The following is a 12,864-nucleotide window of genomic DNA, read 5'->3' on the forward strand; positions in this document are numbered from 1 at the left end:
CAAAGTTTTATCATCTTATTGATGGGGGAGATATGACCAATAGAAACTCTTTGACTAACACTAGAAAAAAAAAGAGTGTTTTAAAATGTTACTCTAATACTTTCCTCAATAATCTCATCTCATACATTTCAAAATTAGGAGCCAGAAAATAAGAGATAGTTTTCAGTCTCTGGGATACCGCATTTCTTAAGGAAAAACATTTAATTTCTCCATCCCTGACTTGTATATAAAGAGGAGACACCAGTCATTTGGATAATACTGTTTATTTGTAGCACAAGGTGAAGTCAAAAAACTCTCACACATGAAGCACCCAATGAAAGAGGGCCTTGATAAAATTCAGAGCCTCTAGGTGCTATTGCATGCAATAACTGCCCAAATAAACAAAAATAAACCCCAGTGTCCTAGCTTTCAGAATATTTATACCTCCACCTACATATACAGCACATTCTTTTACTACAACAACCAAAATGTTAATGCCTGGGAAAGCATCCACACCTGAGACAACAGAATAAGTGTGCTACCCAGAGCAGTGATTGCAGCTTCCTGGAATTAGCCCCACTTCATTCCTTTCATTCCAAGCCCTGCAGACGAGTCACATTGCATTGCTGCTCTTTAGAGCACAGTGTTTGATACCACCATTTGAATGTGTCTTCCCAGACCTTTCCTGGCTGTCTTCCCAGACGATTCAAGAACTGACAGATGCAGGGCACAACCTTTGTCCTAAAAACTGCTTATGTGCATCTCTGAGGCTGAAAAAAAGAGAAAGAAAAAAGAAAACTTTTAAAGTATTACACTTGATTGTTAAAGTGAGAGTCTAAAAATTGATAGGATGATTTGGAGAGAAAAGAAATGAGGACAAGAGGACAAGTCTTACGCACAGGCAATTGCTTGAGTCAGCAGGACAACAGTCCAACACATGGGCAGGGTCATGCTGTTACTTTATTGATGCTTAAATGCAGCATTACCAGCTTTGCCCATATTTCCCTGCTGCTCAGTTTTGTCTGCTTTGCCAGCAAGCCTTGAGCCGGCTGCAATAAACTGGGCAAGAAGAGCACAGTCAGGGGAAAGTTATCCACAAGATATTGACTGGCTGGGACAGCAGAGGCTTTGCCACCTTCCCCCAGAACTTGCTGACCACCCCACCTCCAGAGCACAGCGTGCTCTGGTCCTGCCAAACACAAAGGATCAGCTGGGAGACAGGAAATTTAGACTGATGCTGTCTCCTCCATTCTTAATCTCTGAAAAACACCTTTCCAATGGGGCTGTGCAACCAGACTGTCCCCTACCCACAGTGCAGAGGAGCCTACTATCAAGTAAAACATTCCCCAGGATCTATCTGGGGAAGCTCCACAGGGATTATTCACGGTCGGGTGTGTTAAAAACGTTATCTCAGTTTCCTCTGTTGCTGCTGCCTCCTTCTCTGAGACAAAACCCTTTTACAGCATCACAGAGGACAGATGTCATTGTACACGAGGGCAGCCACCCTTTCTCCTGGAGATTGTTCTGCTGTAGCAAAGCACAATCTAACCCCACAACTTGTGCTGGGCACAGCCTTCAAATACATCCCTTGGTTGAATGCACCCCAGCAAAGCTCCCTAGCAGATCTCTGGCAGCACCACCCCATTCCCATCTGATCTGTCACTGTGTGGCAGTGACGCCAGGCAAAGCTGCTCCTCAGACTGTGGCTGAGGCAGAGATCTTACCTGGGGACTGCAGTAGTGGCCAACAGCAGCTGCCACCCTGCTCTAGGTGGGATAGACACCAACACCTCCAGCTGCAGGGAGAAACAGAGGCCTGACTGATGAAATGAACAGGGCTTTGTTCATGAGAGCAGGATGCAGGTGAGTCATGTCCTACTACACAATAAAAAAAAAAAAGAAGCCTGAGGAGCCACTGTTATCTGCAGTCCTTGGCTCTCTTGAGACATAAAGCAAAGCTCATGGCCACGCAGCAGTTATGGTATGGCATTGCTCAAGTCACTTAGTCAGCTCTAGGCAACGGCCTGGATTTTCAAAACCAGCAGTCCCACACTCACCTCATGGAAGTGAGTGAATGCTTGTGACGTCTCAATGAGAATAATTTTCATCGTGTGTGTGTGTGACTGTGGTTTTCCTTTCCTCAGGCAATTTGCTGCTCCCCTGAACTCTGTCTAGGTCAGGGAGAGAGTCTCAATCACAGCCCTTATTTCGTTTATTGCAATATCTCTTACAGACAGAGAACTGCTATCACACTCATTTTACCAATGTAAAAATAGCACTTTTCCTCTAGGTGTCTCAGGAAAAAAAGTACTGACTTTAAATTATCCTAGACAACCAAATAGATCATCTTCTGCTACTCTATTTCTAAAAATGATGCTAGATTAAAAAAAAAATGCATCTGGAAGAAGACACAAACAAAACTGCAATAAAATACGGATCTCAGGTTTTAAAGCAGGCAGTTACCTCTTCCCTGTGTGCTCTCCGAGCTCTGCCGGCTTTGCTGGGTCTGGCCGGGAGGCGGCACCGGGCGGGCTTGGCCGTGCCGTTCCAGCAAGGGGACACGCGGTGGCACTGTGGCCTCTCGCTCCTCCAAGGGCTTTTCCTGCCCGGGAGGAGTCGCTTCCCCTTCCCTCGCTGGGATCACGCAAATCCAACCAGAGAGAAGAGGACACGTGTTTTCTGTGTGGTCCTAGAGGTTTACACATATTATTTCTGGGTGTATCTAAGATGCTGTTTCACGTTTAAATAAACACATCAGTGTTCATACTTACACCCACTTTTCCTGCGGCTGAAAATCATCTGTTTCCAGGGCATAAACCCGGCTGGTTCCGTAAGTCCTAAAAGAGAGAGAGAGGCACTGGGAAGGAAAAAAAGAGTGAAAGAACGAATCACCACAACTTTCATACAAATATCACTTGTGGGAAACTTCTGATGGAGAAAGGTTTAGGCCTAAAGATGTGTTTAGGCCAAACACATCTGGTAAGAATAAGAAATATGTCTAATTAAAAAAAAAAAATTGTTTCCTGATCTGCTTGACTGCATCAGACACTGGGCTGAAAGCAAATGTTTTTATATGGTGTTTCACATCCCTTAATCAGCACTTGCATTGTAATTAATTATCTTTTTCAAAAATCTAACGAGCCAACATGCATCACAAGTTGCAATCTTTTATGGATACTCGCAGCTATGTTGTTTTCCACCTGCAAATGACGCTGCTAAAGTATTTCACTCTCAAAAGACTTCAGGCTTTTTTTTTTAATTTAGTTGAGATGTGATATTAATCCAAAATAAATCAACTTCAAGGAATTGCTATTGATGGGGCAATCAGTTACATGACATTTGTTTGTTTTCTTCAGCTAAGAAAAAACCTTAATTCATTTCTATTTCAGATCTTGGCTAAGCATTTTCTGAATTGCTGTGCAGGCAAAATTCTTTCTTTCTCCTCTCTCCCCCTGCCCCCAGCTCTCCAGTCAGCACTCCCAGTTACAAGGACAGAAATCTATCGCAGAAATCTAATTAAAATTTTAAAGCCCAGAGCAAACTGCTGTTTCTTTTGCCATGGATCTCATAAGTGCAAAGAAATGTACATACTTGCTAAATAAAGTTAATAACAATTCAACAGAGGCGATGCCACTGTGCCAAGAGCTTGTACTGACACTCTGTAGTGTCGGTGGCATCTGAGGACACCCTCTGCAAGAGCATTTTCTAAATATTAAATCCATTTCAGGTGCATTATTTTGTGTTAAACCAAATTGGGTTTGATTATAAAAACTATCTAGAATTCATGTTTGTGCTGGAGTTCAGGAATGGAGAAGAGGGCAGGGAAAAGGAGGAGGGGAGGAAATGTTTCACATTTTTTAGACTATTTCTAATCTCCTCACTCATACTGCCTGAGAATGAAGTATCTATTGTTTACTGGAAATGCTTTTGTGACTGTCTGCATGTCAGCAAAAGGGTCTAGCATAGCTTCTGGCATAGTTTACATTCCTTTCTAGCTGTGATGTGTCTTCCCCATTGTTTTTCCTACCCTATCCTGTCCATTCTTTCTTTTTTTTCTACCCTTGCACTTTTCTGTTACAATTATTTCCTGCCCATATTCATCAGGAGTGTATGATTGACTGATGACATAAACACAGCTTTATTAACAGGACAAGGTGCAAGTTAGTCCTATCCTACTGCACAACAAAAAGAGCTGTATGCCGGAGGAACCCCTGTTATCTGCAGTTCTGCCACATACCTCCGATTTCCTCCTCTCCACAAATTCCTGCTCCTCTTTCCCAGCTGGTTGCCCCTCCGCCCCACCATCTCCAGCCTTTCTGCTCCCATATATAGCTTTTCCCCGTTTATAAGGAAAGGAGTGTGTCACTCATTTTCCCTCAACCTGTGAAACTATTCTCATGTATCACTAGCATGGACTCTCCTGTGGGTGCCACATTAGAGCAAAGGGGAGTGACTTAGTCCAAGTGATGAGAAGGGCCAGAGCTCCCTCCCCCTTTTAGTGAAAAAACAGAAGAGAGACAAAGAGTAAAAATCAGGGGTAAAAGGATTCTGGACTCAGAAGTGTGGAGCCAGTTCTTCCTCCCCATCCTGATTTTTGTGAGAAGGTGCCCAGTTTCTTATGGTGCAGTGTACCCGAAGTCAAAGGTCACCCCAGTTCCTCCCCAGCCATGTGCACCCCCACTGCTGTCTGAAATTTGGTAAAAAACATGCTTCAATAGCTCATTTTGAGTCCCAACATGTCTCTGAAATAGCAATACGTGAAACTGAAAGCCTCATTAGTTTTCATTTGCTTTTAAGAATCAGCGGGTTTTCTGTTGAAATACCTACATGCAGTTTGGTGGAATTTAGGGTTGTTTTTGTTGTTGTTGTTGTTGTTGTTGTTGTTGTTTTTATTTTTTTTTTTTAATTGTGCGATCTCGGATTGCCTAGTTCTTTTTCTAAAGCCTGAATTTTCCTTTCCTCAAAAAACTGTCCATTCCCTTGTTCCTCCTCCTTTGAACCCACCGTGAGCAGAGTGTTTGAACACTAACTCCAAGCTGTGTCCTGAGATCGTGTGAGAATTTCAGCCTTCCCCCAGCTGTACTTCAGGGGACAAAACCCTCGTGACAGCCGGGGCAGAGCCAGTCGGGGTTTTTCCAAGCTTTAATTGAGCAATTCCCTCATCACCTCTCTACAACCAAACGGAGAGAAGGCGGCTGTAACTTATCTCTCTGCAATCCCTTAGGGCAGTCTGGAAAAAGCCCAGACAGCAGGAAAACCTTCCAAACCAACAGCCCTACAACCACTCCCGCCTGAAAGTTTGGTCTTCACAGCACGGACCACCGCGCTTACAGCATCTTCTATTTCCAGGCTGAAACTTACCTACAAAATGTCTAAACGATTAAGAATATCGAATTATCTTATATACACCGTTATGAGGATGGCACATGAGGATAGCGCATATTTATATGTTTAAAATGGTCCGTGTATTTGCTCCCGGGGGGGTGCGTGTGCCACGGGGAACCCGGTGTCCTGGCGGGTGCGACACAAACACAAACAAAAACAAACACAAACACGCATACAAACGCACGATGGCGGCCCCGGGAGCTCAGCCCTGGCCGCTCCGGGACTGCCCCAGCGGGACGACAGGGACAGGTGGCGCTTGCCGGAGGCGGCGGCCGCTCCCCGCTAGCGAGGGCTGGGCTGCGCTGGGTTGGGCTGGGCTGGGCTGGGCTGGGCTGTGCCGTGCCGGGCTGGGCTGTGCCGGGCCGGGCTGGGCTGTGCCGGGCTGGGCAGTGCTGTGCCGGGCCGGGCTGGGCAGTGCTGTGCCGTGCCGGGCTGGGCAGTGCTGTGCCGTGCCGGGCTGGGCTGTGCCGTGCCGGGCTGGGCAGTGCTGTGCCGTGCCGGGCTGGGCTGTGCCGGGCAGCCCCGGCGGACCCTTTTCCCCGGTGGGCAGGGCAGGGGAGCGGAATAGCGGCCAGGGGCCGAGCAGGGGAGGGGAGTGCCGGTCCCCGCGGGGCCGGGCGGGGCGGGGGCCGTGCCTGGCACCTGTGCGGCGGGCGGGGCGCGCCGGGCGCGGCTCGGCCCCGGCGCTGGGGAAGCGGCGGAGGCGCAACAGGTCCGTGAGCCGAGCCCAGCCCGGCCGTGCCCATGGCCGGCCGCGGGCCCGAGCAGGGCTACATCCGCACCGTGCTGGGCCAGCAGATCCTGGGCGAGCTGGACAGCTCCAGCCTGGCGCTGCCCTCCGAGGACCGGCTGAAGCTGTCGGGAGATCGCGCCGGGGAGGAGAAGGCGCTGCGGATCCACCGGCAGGTCCAGCAGACGCTGGCCAGGAAGAGCCGCGGCTCGCTGTACAATGGTGAGTGCCCGCCCCGCCCCGCGATGCTCGCCGGTGGCGGCGGGAGACGGGAAGGGACCCGGGACACGGCTCCGGGATGGGACCCCAGCTGGCCCCGTGTCCGCGGCTTCCCGGCGCTGGGGCGTGCGGACCGCTCGGTCACAAAACCGTGGCTCTGTCGCCTCTTCTTTTACTCTTTTGCAACCGCCGCGAGTCAGAAGTTTCTCCCTCCCAACCTCCGCCGTAACTCGGTGCGTGGCGCCGCCGCTCCAGGCTCTCCGCTGCCCGAGAGGGGAACCGAGCTGAAATTCTCCTCATCCAACAGCCGCTCCATGTGCTTATTTTAGTGCTTTTAGCTTTACCAACTGCTCCTGTTTGCGAAGTAAAATGGGAAGAATCGTAGGAAAAGTTCTGCCTTGTTTAACCGTGAAATTAAAAAAAAAAAAAAAAAAAAAAAAAAAAGAAGTTTTGAGAAGTGACTCTAGGAAAGGCATGAACGGGAAGCACGGAACGATAATGCTATCAGACATTATTTACCCAGTTCTTTGACATGCGTGCTACAAATTGACGTCAATCATCCCTGGCTTCCCAGATCTTGTAGCCAGAAGGCCAAGCCCGTCAGGAAATCTGCAGCCACACCTTGTGCCCCAAGCAGAGCCCGACCACAGCACCAGGCACCCACGGGGTGCCTGCCAGGTGCTGAGGGTTAAAGGCAAGATGCTCGAGGGGTTTAGTCTTAACTATTCATGAAAACTTTATATACCATGAGACTTTAATTTTCAGTAGGAAGACGTGACTGACTCGCAGGCTACATGCCCTGTTGCTCCGTTGTCCTTAAAGCAGCTGTCACTTTTCACTTGCTAAAAGCTGTGAGACAGAAGTCTTTATAACCATATTTCACTCATCTATCTTAAGAGTCAGGCAGACGAATATTTTCTTGTTCTTTGTCTGGCTTCTATTTTAAAAAACAGCTCATGGCAAAAATGGATGTATTCTGCTTGTAGAAATTAGTTAAATCACATAAACGGGTGTGCAATGTACAGATAAACGTGCAAGTCCTTAGCTTGGCTGCTGTCATTTAAATACGGATTCTAAACACTTTTAGGGTAGCTTAATTTCTTTTTCTCTCAGCAGAGAGCCTGCAAAAAGCTTTTTAAGCAGTAGTTTAAAAATGATACAGTGTCATGAACCTGAGCTCATGTCTCTAAACCATGCATAAAACACTGTGAAAACAGAAATCCCCTGCTCTCAAATCATCCTGGCTTCTCTGGAATACATTAACAGACCTGATGTATTTGGGGATAGTTATCTTGGTTTGCTTTGTTTTTCTAAAGGTCAAGTATTTGATGCCCTTGCATTTCTGAGACACCAAAACCTTTAAACTTCAGGATAAGGGGTGAAAATGCCATGACTGTAACATGTCTTATTCATGCAAAAATGAAATTTTCTTCTTTGAAACATATTTTTGTGGACAAGTTGCTGTACAATTTTTAGTCCCACTGTAAAACTCAGAAAAAAATAATGAAAACTGAAATGTATTCCATTAATTTATGCATACGTATAATATATGTATATCTGTCTAGATCTTTAATATATATAATGTGAATCATAGTCAGTCTTGCATTTAACATGTTGACTTCCTGAAAATATATATATAAACTTGCATGTGTGCCCCAATGTGCTTTCTATATAGACTTGCTCAAAAATGGACCATGCTTTCAGAAACATTTGAATTTTGATATGTAGGGAACTTTTATCAACTATGCCCTTTTTTACATGCAAAAGCTTCCCTTTCTGTGAATTACAGCTCTTTTCTGGCTACATTCACCAAGGTTCCTGTATTGTTTGTAGTTTCAGGGAAGGACTATGAAGATTTAGAGGGAACAGGACCAGTTCTCTGTGACATAACTGTCCTGTCTGTAGGAGTATTTCAGACTCTGCTCAGCAAGGTACTTAGTGCATACTGAACCACAGTGTTCACATGCATGCCTAAAATTAGCCAAGCACAAAACCACAGGGAGTGAAAAGTCAGTGGTGGGAAAGGTCTTGCCCAGTGTCATCAGTGCACACCCATTTTCTAACTCTACTCTGACTATACTGAAACTTTGAAGCCACAACAAGCAATTTGTCAGCCAGCATATTTTCTCCTTAGAGTTTCAAATCAGAGGTGTCTGCTTAGCCTTCAGCACTACTTTTATATGGAAAAAAATTTTTTTTATCTCCTACCCCCATACTGTTTGTTGTTTCATGTCCTTTTCCCCCTTTTGGAAGGTGTGTTTCTTTCTGATAATAGAAATTCAGTAATCTTCAGATTTGAGGATTCCACCTGCTGCCAAAGAATTGAAGTTACATATGTCCTCAACTCTTTTCAAGACGTTGTCAAGCATTGTTAATAGCTTTTCAAGCAGCTCAACAACAGCTGCAACTTGTCCAGGTTATCCACTGCTGAGCCTTTATAAATTAAAGATTGTGTTGCCCTTAAACGTTTCGAACAACTGAAGCAGTCATATCAAATTTCTGGATGCTGTTTAGGAAAGGAAATACAATGGTAGGTAGTTCCACCTTATCAAAGTAAAAGTGGCATTTGGAATCAGAGATTTTAATGACTGGTGTTTTGTTGCACATGTTGTTTTTATTTCATATACATTTTGGGATTTTTTTAAACTTCATTCTGTTTATGAGTCCACTTGCCTCTCCTCTTGTTCCTTTAGGATTTTGATTGGCTCTTTAAGGTATCCTTATCAGATCCTGACTGTAAAAAATGAGGGCAGAATTGAGTAATGTATCACACAAAACTAAAAGGCGTGATGAACTGCTGCCTGTGTACTGATTCTTTTTCTAAAAGTTTTATAAACACAGTGTGTTTATTAAAAAAACAAACAAAAAAAATAAAAGCAGAATTCAATCTTACATGATTTCCATCAGATATAAGACGGTGGAAATCAGAGACTTATTTATTCCTCACATTTAATAATTAAAAATTCTTAGCGTTTTCTTATTGCAGTTGCTTTTGGGGACTCAGGGCACTTTTCTGTCCTTAGCTTTCTATTTTGCAGAATGCTGGCAGGTTAACTGTTCCATAGTAATTTTCTGTTTCTATCTTTCTGGGATAAGGAAGTAGAAAAAGTATCTGTGTTGACTTTCAGATTTTGCTGGTTTTGTTACATTCCTTACCTCTGCTTCCTGAGCCAGAAGAAATCTTTTCCTTAAATTTGAACCCTAGTGTAAATGTCCTAACCAACACAAAATGTTAGAAAAACTCCTGTGGGACCAGACATGTGCTGGCAGAGTGATGAAGGAGCACAATCACAAGGAAGGCTCTTTGATCTGGAGATGAAGGGATTCAGTGATGGTTTTGATATGCCACTATTAAATGTCATCATCTCAGTCCATCCTGAGTGCTGAAGTATAAAAAGGGATGGAAGGGTGCCAGGCCAGGAGTGCTGAGGAGTCCCCATGGGGGAGGTGACCACCCAGGTGCCCCGAGCGGGAGCGGACAGTGAGCACTGGGCAGGGGGGCACTTGGGGTGTGTGACAGTCTCTCAGTTCCTCTTACAATGATGTACACAGGCACACATTGAGGACTGCACTGAGAGGTTCAAAGTCAAAATTTGGCTTTCATGGTATCCATTGAAATACAAAAACACTGAAAAAGACTCACAACAGAGCTACCCCTGTACCCGATTTAAGGGGGATTTGATACACCCAGCTCCTTAGTGGAGATAATTGTCCTTTTCAGCTTCCAGATATCTTAGAGATGCCTCTTGTCATTGTTGATTCTGAAAACAAAGCAAGCATTGGGGTGGTCTCTCTGCAGCCATAGGCAGTGATTGCTGGGGAGAAAGTTCCATGGTCCTGGGAGGTGGTGGGACTGTCACCTCCAGGGGAACAAAGGGGCCTTGAGAAGAGCCTCTCTGGAGACAGATGGGATTTTTGCTGTCATCTGTACAGCCTGCTGCCTCCTGATACTGGAATTCTTTTTTCTGGTCTCAGAATTTTCTTGTAACTGTTGCAATATCAGGTGGCTTCTGCACAGTTTTTATTTTAGGCGTGGAGAAGAGCGGAGGGGTTCAGTTTGCCTCCTCCACCGATGCATCCAAGGTGTTCCTCAGCTGTTTTAGTTCATCCTGACAGCAGAGAGGCAACTGATAAGCAGTTCCACTCAACTGCCCACACATGGGTGTCTGGTGCTGTCTGAGATGCCTGAGTTGTCCAAAATACCCTTATGGGTTGACAGACATGATGCAGGGCCTGCAGCAAACCCATTTTTTCCTGACTGGCTGCTGGAAATCAAGGGTGGTGTCCTCTGGTCTCTCAAATAGTGTTTGTCCCCTGTGGATGAGTAACTGAATCATGTGCTTATTTCCCGAGGAGAGAGCTTTTGTGAGACTTAAAACACTGAGAACCAGAGTCAGAGAGTATTAGTTCTAACAGTAAATGAGAACATCATATAAATTTAAAAACTAGTAATTCATGGCTTTTTAAAATCAAACAACAAAACAGTGCACTGGGTGTGTAAGGTTTTTGTAGTATGGTGAAAATAAACTGAGGGAAGCCTCACTGGCACAGGCAAGTTCTGATCAGGTCACCTATTCTGCATCTCATAACTGTTGGAAAGGCACAGCACTTCACACTTTTTCCTTTACCACACTGACTTTTGGCACAAGTAACCAGCACACAGTAAAAACCATGCCTTTTATGTCTGCCTAATAAATCTACAGGTAAAAGGCCAGCAAAACAATTTACTGATGTGATAAGAGCAAGCAAGGCATGACTGCAAAGTAAAATTCCATAGGTTGGAAAATTCCGTGTGTTTGTCTCTGAAAGAGAAAAGTTTTTACTGATGGATAATTTCACAGGGAGACTGAAGGTGAAAAAAGGGGACTGCTTGAAAGATAACTGCATGGTACAATTTTTGATTGACTGTATTTTGTTTTTCCAAGGAGGGAACTATTAGATATGTAGTTTATCCTCAACCAGTTAGTGGATGGCCTTGTTATTTTTTAACTTACCCTCTTTTTTGTATTTTTATTTTTAATAAAGACAAGCTTAGATTTACCTGAAATACACAAAAATTACTTGCTGAAAGGGCCTTTATGACCTAAGTAGGTAACTGAGAATACTTTGTCAGTAAGTACAGTATAAACAGAAAAAAAATACCAATTGTAAAGAAAGAAAAATTAATGGTTATTTATATTTCATTATTTATTGTATGAAAGTCCTTGAATCTGCAGCAATGAAGAAAGTGAATCTTTAAAAAGCCAGCACTTAGCTGAGATGGACTCTTACTAGGCACCTGAAATAGTACATTTCTATGGGAGTTACATGACACAAATAAGACATCCATACAAATCTGTAGATTTGGGATGTTGGTGCACATTTCTGTGATTTTTTTGCAGTATAAGAGAACAATTTATTCCTGCCTCTTTCTCGTGTGCTCAGGTAACCCTTGGGCTATGGTAACCTTGTAATGTCTGGAAGGAATGATTACAATCCAAATCATGAGTTTGACCAAGCTGCACCATTCCACTCTCATGACATGAAGTTACTGTGAATGTGTCCTAACAAATCACCTCATACGTGTTTAAATCTGCCAAAATGAGAGAATTGGAAAGTATGATTAAACAAGCAAAATAATTGCTTGTATAAGGCCTCAAATTATCACAGTCTGCCATTATATTACATTGTATTTTACTGTATTATGTGATACACAAATTTGGTCTTCAGCAGTTTGGGCAAGTCAGCAATTGGTTCTTTAGATTTCTTTTCTCTAGTATCTCAGGTAATATTTGCTATTTTGAAAATTGATGGCCAGTCAACTTCTTTATTGACCACTGTTACCTGTTCAGCCTAGTAGGCCCATTTATGACTGATTTGAGGTCTTGATTTCAACTACTATTTCATCTTTTTAAACCTGTGTTCATTATATTCCTATATGCAGATTCTCATAGTAACATGGGCATCTCATAAATAAATATTTAATTAATATCGGTTGCTTTTGAAAGTTTCATTAATAGAAGCACTCACTCTTTGAAAATGCATTCTATCAGTGAAAAAAAAGAGCAGCCCAAAGGTTTTGTTGGCCTGTTTGAGGTTTTACTGGAAAAAATAACCACAATGTGCTGCTCTATTTTCAAAGCTGGGTCATGGAAAAAAAATAATCAGAAAAAAATAATCAGAGCAGATAACTAGATAAGATGTGGATCTTTGATATTATTTGTAGGATTAGTGAACCTTTCAGGTGCAGATTTGAAGTGTCATTGGACAACCCAACTTTACAGCACCATGAACCATAGAGATTGTTCTCAGACTCTTTGTGCTGCTTGGGTGGAGCACTGAGGTCATTGTTTGCTCCAATGCATTGTCATTAAATTAGCACCTGAGGGGGAAGAAACATCAGCTGCTGAGGCAGGCAGCTGTGAAATAAAGAGTCTATACTCAGAGTGTGCTGTTTGTTTACAACTGCACATGGTGAAATCTGCATCTCTAGGGTGCACAGTAACAGACACAGACATCAGCTCCAATCTACAGCTGCAATATTTTCATCTCCTGTGTCCTTTGCATGTCATA

The 12,864-nt window shown here is 44.0% G+C and overlaps 1 protein-coding gene and 1 long non-coding RNA gene across 3 annotated transcripts in view; both read left to right on the top strand.

Moving 5' to 3' along the window:
- LOC137474375 (uncharacterized) overlaps window positions 1-12,864 on the top strand; it is a 330,950-nt gene that overhangs the window by 194,783 nt on the left and 123,303 nt on the right. The window lies entirely within an intron of this gene.
- Window positions 6,037-12,864, top strand: part of PKP2 (plakophilin 2) — a 36,463-nt gene continuing 29,635 nt past the window's right edge. Inside the window, exon 1 of one of the 2 annotated variants that reach the window (XM_068190866.1) lies at window positions 6,037-6,315. In XM_068190866.1, coding sequence (XP_068046967.1) covers window positions 6,108-6,315 — 208 coding nt within the window. In that variant the 5' untranslated portion in view covers window positions 6,037-6,107. The remainder of the gene's footprint in view (window positions 6,316-12,864) is intronic. The other variant, XM_068190867.1, reaches the window with a different exon arrangement.

This window comes from Anomalospiza imberbis, chromosome 5, assembly GCF_031753505.1.
Source record: "Anomalospiza imberbis isolate Cuckoo-Finch-1a 21T00152 chromosome 5, ASM3175350v1, whole genome shotgun sequence".
Lineage (NCBI taxonomy): Eukaryota > Metazoa > Chordata > Aves > Passeriformes > Viduidae > Anomalospiza > Anomalospiza imberbis.